This window comes from Leptodactylus fuscus, chromosome 6, assembly GCF_031893055.1.
Source record: "Leptodactylus fuscus isolate aLepFus1 chromosome 6, aLepFus1.hap2, whole genome shotgun sequence".
NCBI classification, from domain to species: Eukaryota; Metazoa; Chordata; class Amphibia; order Anura; family Leptodactylidae; genus Leptodactylus; species Leptodactylus fuscus.
The window spans coordinates 112,329,528-112,338,615 of NC_134270.1; the positions used below are offsets into that span (position 1 = coordinate 112,329,528).

Here is a 9,088-nt window from a genome sequence, read left to right on the forward strand (position 1 = left end):
GGTCAGCTCCTCGCTTCAGCCATCGCGTCTACAAGCCAGTAGCCGGCGGCGAAGCGAGGAGCTGACACAGGTCAGCTCCTTGCTTTGCCGCTGTGCGCCTCTCTCGCTGTCACATATGCGGCTGAAGCGAGGAGCTGACCTGTGTCAGCTACTCGCTTCGCCGCCTCCGCTACTGGCTTGTAGACGCGATGTGATGACGTCACATCGCGTCTATAACTGTGCGCCAGTGAGAGAGAGGCGCGCAGAGAGCTGCGAGGGAACGAAGGAGAAGGTAAGTCAGTCAGTGTAATGGGGAACGTGAAACTGGGGGCAGAGAGAGGACGGCATGACAATGGGGACAGAGATGGAGGGACATGAATATGGGGGCAGAGATGGAGGGGACATGAATATGGGGGCAGAGATGGAGAGGACGGCATGACAATGGGGGCAGAGATGGAGGGACATGAATATGGGAGGGGACATGAATATGGGGGCAGAGATGGCGGGACATGAATATGGGGGCAGAGATGGGGGACATGAATATGGGGGCAGAGATGGGGGACATTAATATGGGGGCAGAGATGGAGGGGACATGAATATGGGAGCAGAGATGGAGGGGACATGAATATGGGGGCAGAGATGGAGGGGACATGAATATGGGGGCAGAGATGGGGGGACATGAATATGGGGGCAGAGATGGAGGGGACATGAATATGGGAGCAGAGATGGAGGGGACATGAATATGGGGGCAGAGATGGAGGGGACATGAACATGGGGGCAGAGATGGGGGACATTAATATGGGGGCAGAGATGGAGGGGACATGAATATGGGGGCAGAGATGGAGGGGACATGAAACTGGGGGCAGAGATGGAGGGGGAGATATGAAACTGGGGGCAGATGAAGGGTGTATATGAAGCAGGGGGAGAGATAGAGGGGGGACATATAATGTACGGGTGACTGTAGGAGGATTATACTGTGTGCGGGCACATGAAAAATTAATGAGAATGGGTGGAGTCAACATAACAGTGGGTGGGGCTAAATTTGCCGCGGCGCGCAAAGCGTGCTGCACATTTTGTCCCTCTTTTGGTTCTTCAAATGGTATGGGTACAGGGGGCAGTGGAAAGATGTTAGAAGGTGGACGGGGGGGAAGGGGGATTGTTGGGGCATCAGGTGTGCAGCACTGTGGAGAGGGAACTGGGGCAATAATATATAAGTTTTTAGCTGGAGAACTACAAAGCACATAATACCTCCAAAGGTATGTGTGCTTTGTATTAATAATGATGTAGGCCGCTATGCTACTAGCATAGCAGCCTATTTGGGGGTGGGACTTTCACTTTAAAGGAATGTTCACATTGCGTTTTTGGCCTCCCTTGCTGGGATACGTTGGTAACCAGTCACAATCAGCTACCCACTTATCCCTGCACGGAGAACTGCAGGCCCCCCTTTTTTTAATGGCCAGTTCTTCGTGCAGGGATAAGTTGACAGCTGATTCTGACTGACTACCAACGTATCCCGGCAAGGGAGGCCAAAAACACAATGTGAATAAGCCCTGAGGATTTATTAGGAGGGCTCTTATAGATGGTGTTGGCTCTCTATAGGCGCGGTCACACGGAGCAGATTTTACCTGAAAATAGAATCTGATTAGCCTTGTAATGCTGCTAAATAAAGGGAGATGTAATACAGAATCGGTATGTCGCAAAATAAGGTAGTTTTAAAATGGGGGGGGGGGCCCAGACACTTAGGCTGTATGGAGCCCCAAAATTCCTGATGGCGGCCCTGCCTATAGCACCATATATCCTTATGAGGCTGCTAGACTGGATCATTAGAAGTGCAGCTAGGAAAGGATTTGCAGCCATAATTTGGACTGAATAATATGAATGCATATTACAGACCTAACACCACTTATTCCTTATCCACAGTATGGGAAATAAGTGTATGTCATGAGAAGAGGGTCCGTGAGCTCCCTGTGTGTATGGAGCAGTAGTGTACATGCATGGCTACTACTCAATTCACTTTTTGGAACTGTACTCAGCTACCTGTCTGTCCCATACAAGTGCTTGGAGTGGTGGGCACGCATTTGTACTGTTGCTCCTTTGACTTTGATTTGAAGGCTACTATCGCAGAGGGTCTGTGCTATGTATGAATGGATGGATAAATGTGAGAATAACCTTTTAAAATCCCTTAGAATTCTGTGTATACAGCTCCTATGCAGACTTATGTGTATCCTTAGAAGTGTGGTAACAAGTCCTATGTAGTCTAATGGCTCGTTCACACAGGGCAAGAGCGGGCAGATTTTGTCACTGAATCCATGCCAGAATCCGCCCCCTCACAATAGAGGTGCCCTTTCTTCCGGCGGATTCCGCGGCTGATTCAGCCACGGCGTCCGCTTCACAGCAGCACCCTCCGGACTAGGCCCATTCATTTGGGCGTATTGCAGAGTGGGAAGCCGAAACTGTCAAAGGTGCGACAGTCGTATTTTGGTCCTATTCTGACGCGGCTTCCCGCGTCAAAATCAGGACCAAAATACGCCATACCGTGCCCCGTGTGAACTAGCCCTAATCCTGCAGTCTCACTTTACCATAGGTCCCTTTATACCAAAAAGTAGGCTAGCCTACTTTTAAGTGCTAGGTGATTAACTTGCATAGGGACCTAGCATTCATTCAATAATATATATTTTAAAAAATCTCCAATTATATTTTCATTAGCATGCTGAAGAATATTTTACCAAAACACCTCAGAGCAAATTCTGGACCTGAAGCAAAAATTGCTCACCGGCTTCAGACAGGTAAGATCAGTCCATCAGTTCTTGAGTGCGGATGTCAAGTCTCTTTATATTAATTTCATCCTTTCCTCCATTCCCAGAGTTTTCAGATAAGGCAGAAGATATCCAGAAATATGCTTTCTTCCGTAATTTAACAATAAAACTACAGCAGCTCTCTACAAACAAGACATCGAACCAAGTGACAGAGTGGTGGCTGATTCAGGAGTGGAATCCCGCATGCGGCCCCGCTGGCTGCAGCAAAAACATTGAACTGATCATATACAATGATAAAGCCAGTCCTCAGAGTCTGGGATTCCTTGCTGGATATGGGTAAGAAGTCAAGAATGTCCATGTTTGCCTCATCTCAGTACAATGAATTATACTGTATTATATCAAGAGTGGAGAGACAGGTGGTAAGAGTTGTATGGAGTGATGAAGCAAACATGGTCTTGGTCCACAGAAGATAGAGAAATGAGTGAGTGCACTTTACAGAAGAGACTTGTATGTAGCGGACTATGCCATGTTCAACCATCACTACATCCAATACCTTTTTACCCCGAGTCTTCATAAGCCTCCGTGTTGAAGCAAGTGGGGGAAGGTCTTTTACAACTACCAGAAATCTCCCATCCTGAATTATAGACAGTTAAGTAGTACCTATCTTTGTAGCCCAAGGTTCTGTTCACATTTGCATTGCGGTTTCCATATATGTACTGTATTTACCTGACAGAACCTCCGACAAAGATGAGAATATAGTCTTAAACAATCGACTCTGCAAGCAAGCTGGTTTTAGAAGGCAAATTGTCTTTGCAGGTTTGGTGTTAATATATATATTTTTAATCTGCAGCATTGTGGGACTTTATATGTCTGTCGTTCTGGTCATTGGCAAGTTCATCCGAGAATTCTTCAATGGCATCTCTCGTTCCATCATGTTTGAGGAGTTACCCAATGTTGACAGAATTCTGAAGCTCTGCACAGACATCTTTTTGGTTAGAGAAACTGGAGACCTGGACTTGGAGGAGCAATTGTTTGCCAAATTAATCTTCTTATATCGCTCTCCTGAAACTATGATCAAATGGACAAGAGAACGGCACGATGAGTGACTAGACTTGTGAGCATCACTGAGATTTCAGGTGTAAACAGGTCTATCATGGCTTCTGATGTTGCTATAATTCACCTTTACATCAAGCAGATGACTTTGTATAAGACTATAAATAAACAGTACTAATTTATAAAAAGATATGACAAGTCTTAAGTGACCACACAAAGAAGAAATCAGTTTTGTATGTGTGAAGATATGACAAACACAGCCACTGCGTCACATTCAGTGTGTGCTCCCCAACATAGGTTTTTACAAGTATCGCAAGTGGCCATCACCACTACCACTAAGACAAACAACATAAACTCACTCCTTAATCCAGTTTACTAAATATTTGTATTAAAGGGGCACTGTAATTTGGAGGATGAACCCTCAACCTGGAGGTCTCAGTATATTTCTCCTCCTTGTCCCCTGTACTTAGCTTCTCTAGCTTGGCTGGCTTTACGGGTTTATATCTGGTGGCATTGCCCCAACCGCTACATGGGCTCCCTCCATAACCTGTGCCATGCAATGTTCTACCTGTTATGACTCCTGTTATGGGCTACTATAGGTCAGGATTCTTTTATATTCCTAGAGTTTACTAGGCTCCTGTTTGCTCTGGGTCTACGTCATACACAGGCATGTTTGTGGAACATTTAGAATATTTTTATGCATTGTTTAGTCTGATTCTGTATGACTATATCTTTGACATTGGGAAACCTACATTTGCTGACACAATAGTTTGTTTATGGCTATAAGAAAACATGTATGTCACAAAGTTCTAAGATCAGGGTCACCAAGAAAGTGCTGATTTTTTTTTTTTTACAGATGTCTGCCCAAAATCCACAAATACTGCATTGTGCCTTTAGGAGACCCATTTTACTCTATCTAGAATTTTACACAAACTATGTGACCAGTGCTCATAGCATACCTCATACTTTAGAGGAATGTCACTTTTGATGCATAAATCCCTTAAAGGGATTCTATCACTGGGAAACCTACTTTTCAGTAACACCAGGTCAGAATAGCCTTAAAGCGGTATTCCCACCTCACATACTCATCAGTCTTTACTGCTGTAAAATCTTCTTTCTTCCTGGTTTCTTGCATCATTTGGTGGGCGGGGTTTCACATGCAACCTGCCGTTTAGCTCCACCCACCCATATTGGACTATGAAGTACAGGCAGCAGCAACTCCATTCTGTGTTACATACAGAGACTGCCTGTCTCTGCCATAATGAACATAATTGAATTAGCTAGCCTGATAACTGGGAGAACAGAAGAAATGAAAGCAGCTCCTCTCCTCTATCTGCTAACAGGAAGCTAGGTCACGTGGTGTAGACACAGGAATAGCTAGATACACAGGCTCGCTCCCGTGTACTTAGCCCCTCCCCCCTCCGGGCAGCAGATACATCATTTGACTCATGAGCAGCTAAGTCAGGGCTGTGGCCACAAAGAATTGAATAAAGTAAGATAGTGGAGACACAAAGCAGTTTTGCTGAAGCAGTGTATTTAGGAAAAGTCTTACATTCACATTAACAAGCAGTATAGATCGGATCCTTGTGATGGGACAACCCCTTTAAGGCTCCATTCCCACGGAGTAACGCGCCGCACATTCAGACACGTATACACGTGTCAAAGTGTGAGCGCTCAAAACAGATCCCATTCACTTCAATGTGTGCCGGCTCACACGCACTACACATTGAAATCAATGGGAGGCTTTTTAACACATTGATTTCAATTTGTAGCGCCCGTAACCCGGAACACATTGAAGTGATTGGGATCTGTTTTGAGCCTAAGGGCAAGTTCACACAGAGTTTTTTGGTCAGGATTTTGGCATTGTCAAAACCGGACCCGAAAACGTGTGAGCAGTTTCCTGAGGCTTTTTTGCCATTTGAAGCATTTCCTAAAGCGTTTTTCGAGTCCTATTTCGAGGAGTTTCCTGATCAGTTTCCTCTTGGGATGTGGTCATGAATTATATTTTTAAAAACCGCCTGGCGTTTCTTGATCAGGTTTTTGCCAAAAACGCTTCAGGTTCCGCTTCAGGTTTCTGACCAAAAAACGTGAGCAGGAAAAACCGGCTCACATTGACTTGCATTGAAGCCGTGAGCCGGAAAACGCTCAGGCTTCAAAAAAGAATGAACATCTCGCTTCTTTTTTGCCACTAGCGGAAAAGACTCAGAAGCATTTTGTATACTTTGAATGGTGAGGCATTTTTGGTTCAGGGTTTGGAGGCGAATTTCTGCCAAAACCCTGACCAAAAAAACTCCGTATGAACTTAGCCTTAGAAAGGCTATTCTTCTCCTACCTTTATATACTGTATGTAATTCTCTGTGTATGTATATGTGCCTGATCTGAGGTGATCTCCTATGCCATGGCAAATCCAGATGCTGCAATAATGGGTATGGGAATTATGGCTATGCATTATTTATTTAGCTTACTTGTATAGCACCACCATATTCTGCAGAGCCTTTACAGAAATTATCAGTGTCCCATATAGGGCTCACAATCTAATTTCCCTATCAGTATGTCTTTAGAGAGTGAAGGAAACTGGAGTAACCGAAGGAAATACATCCACAACAGACCGGGATGGGGCTAGGACCGTTGACAGATACTGGGAACCACTAGACCTGCCGCCATTATTTCTAAAGTGGGGGTGAGACAAGCATTTCATCTGTCTACCAGACATTCATGACATATGTCACATATGTATACATTCAAATAGACTATTCTTTGAATCCCCTATGGTAACATGCTGTGGTTTCAATTTATTGGCCCCACTTGGAATCGGAGGTCCCCCTTTTTTTCTGCCCCTACTAGTGGGATACAGACCATATTGAAGACCAGCTGCAAGTTTTCAGTGATGCACATCTGTTACAGTGTTACATTTATGGTACAGTGAATGTTTGTTTATAACATTTATTTGAGAGGTTGCCCATTACACTAAGTTCACACTAAGATTCCAGTCTCTGTCCCAGATTCCACTTAAAATAGGTGTAGAGAAAAGTGCTGCAAGGAATGATCAGTATAAAATCAACAGAAACCGGACGGACCCCATAAGTGTGTTGAGTTTCTTTCTTTCAGGGAACCTGTACACTAGAGTGAACCTAGCGTTACTCATATCTTATCTTCCATCCATAAAAACTAGATTGCTGACCAAATCAGAACATATGTTATACAGTCCTATGAAAAAGTTTGGGCACCCTTATTAATCTTAATCATTTTTAGTTCTAAATATTTTGGTGTTTGCAGCAGCCATTTCAATTTGATATATCTAATAACTGATGGACACAGTAATATTTCAGGATTGAAATGAGGTTTATTGTACTAACAGAAAATGTGCAATATGCATTAAACCAAAATTTGACCAGTGCAAAAGTATGGGCACCTCAACAGAAAAGTGACATTAATATTTAGTAGATCCTCCTTTTGCACAGATAACAGCCTCTAGTCGCTTCCTGTAGCTTTTAATCAGTTCCTGGATGAAGGGATTTTGGACCATTCCTCTTTACAAAACAATTCAAGATCAGTTAAGTTGATGATGGCTGAGAATGGACAGCCCGCTTCAAATCATCCCACAGATGTTCAATGATATTCAGGTCTGGGGACTGGGATGGCCATTCCAGAACATTGTAATTGTTCCTCTGCATGAATGCCTGAGGATTTGGAGCGGTGTTTTGGATCATTGTCTTGCTGAAATATCCATCCCCGGCGTAACTTCAACTTCATCACTGATTCTTGAACATTATTCTCAAGAATCTGCTGATACTGAGTGGAATCCATGCCACCCTCAACTTTAACAAGATTCCCGGTGTCGGCATTGGCCACACAGCCCCAAAGCATGATGGCACCCCCACCAAATTTTACAGTGGGTAGCAAGTGTTTTTCTTGGAATGCTGTTTTTTTTGGACACTATGCATAACGCCTTTTTGTATGACCAAACAACTCAATCTTTGCTTCATCAGTCCACAGGACCTTCTTCCAAAATGAAGCTGGCTTGTCCAAATGTGCTTTTGCATACCTCAGGCGACTCTGTTTGTGGCGTGCTTGCAGAAACGGCTTCCTTCTCATCACTCTGCCATACAGCTTCTCCTTGTGCAAAGTGTGCTGTATTGTTGACCGATGCACAGTGACACCATCTGCAGCAAGATGATGCTGCAGCTCTTTGGAGGTGGTCTGTGGATTGTCCTTGACTGTTCTCACCATTCTTCTTCTCTGCCTTTCTGATATTTTTCTTGGCCTGCCACTTCTGGGCTTAACAAGAACTGTCCCTGTGGTCTTCCATTTCCTTACTATGTTCCTCACAGTGGAAACTGACAGGTTAAATCTCTCAGACAACTTTTTGTATCCTTCCCCTGAACAACTATGTTGAACAATCTTTGTTTTCAGATCATTTGAGAGCGGGCTGTCCATGCTCGGCGACCATCAAACTTAACTGAACCTGAATTGTTTTGTAAAGAGGAATGGTCCAACATACCTTCATCCAGGATCCAGGAACTGATTAAAAGCTACAGGAAGCGACTAGAGGCTGTTATCTTTGCAAAAGGAGGATCTACTAAATATTAATGTCACTTTTCTGTTGAGGTGCCCATACTTTTGCACTGGTCAAATTTTGGTTTAATGCATATTGCACATTTTCTGTTAGTACAATAAACCTCATTTCAATCCTGAAATATTACTGTGTCCATCAGTTATTAGATATATCAAACTGAAATGGCTGCTGCAAACACCAAAATATTTAGAACTAAAAATGATTAAGATTCATAGGACTGTACTTAAAAGAGGAGAGAAAAAAAAATAAATAAAAAAAACCCACAATGCTATTTGTTATGCTCTAAACAATACTATTAAAATAAGTAACCAGTCATTCAAATTATTTATGCACATGGTCCATCAGAACTCATCCTCCCAGTAGAAAACACAATCCCAAAAGCACTTGGGATTTTCACTGCTTTTCTTTTGTGTCTTGCATTTTTGCCCTCCATTATGTTAATCTATGGGAGAAAATGTAATGTTTTTGCAGGTAACATTAACATGCTGCATCTTCACACTGAACTCACATTGTGTTTTTTGTTCTACATTTTGCTGTAGCTTTTTGAGCCGAAGTCAAGAGTGAAGGAATGGGAAATATGAAATAAGCCCTTCTAATGCTACTAACCCCACTTCTGCCTTTGGCGGAAATAGAGTTCTTATTGAAGCCAATAACCTGAAGAAGTATGGGTCTTACAGGACAACTTCACTCCTTAGATCATAACCAAAACAGAATCAGGTCATTC

General features: G+C 43.4%; 1 protein-coding gene across 1 annotated transcript in view; it reads left to right on the plus strand.

Annotated features, from left to right (window-relative positions):
* LOC142210033 (piezo-type mechanosensitive ion channel component 2-like) overlaps positions 1 to 3,922 on the plus strand; it is an 83,983-nt gene extending 80,061 nt beyond the window's left edge. The window contains exons 51-53 of the mRNA XM_075279063.1: positions 2,686 to 2,765; positions 2,843 to 3,071; positions 3,586 to 3,922. Coding sequence (XP_075135164.1) covers positions 2,686 to 2,765; positions 2,843 to 3,071; positions 3,586 to 3,841 — 565 coding nt within the window. The 3' untranslated portion in view covers positions 3,842 to 3,922. The remainder of the gene's footprint in view (positions 1 to 2,685; positions 2,766 to 2,842; positions 3,072 to 3,585) is intronic.
* Positions 3,923 to 9,088: the final 5,166 nt, after the last annotated feature.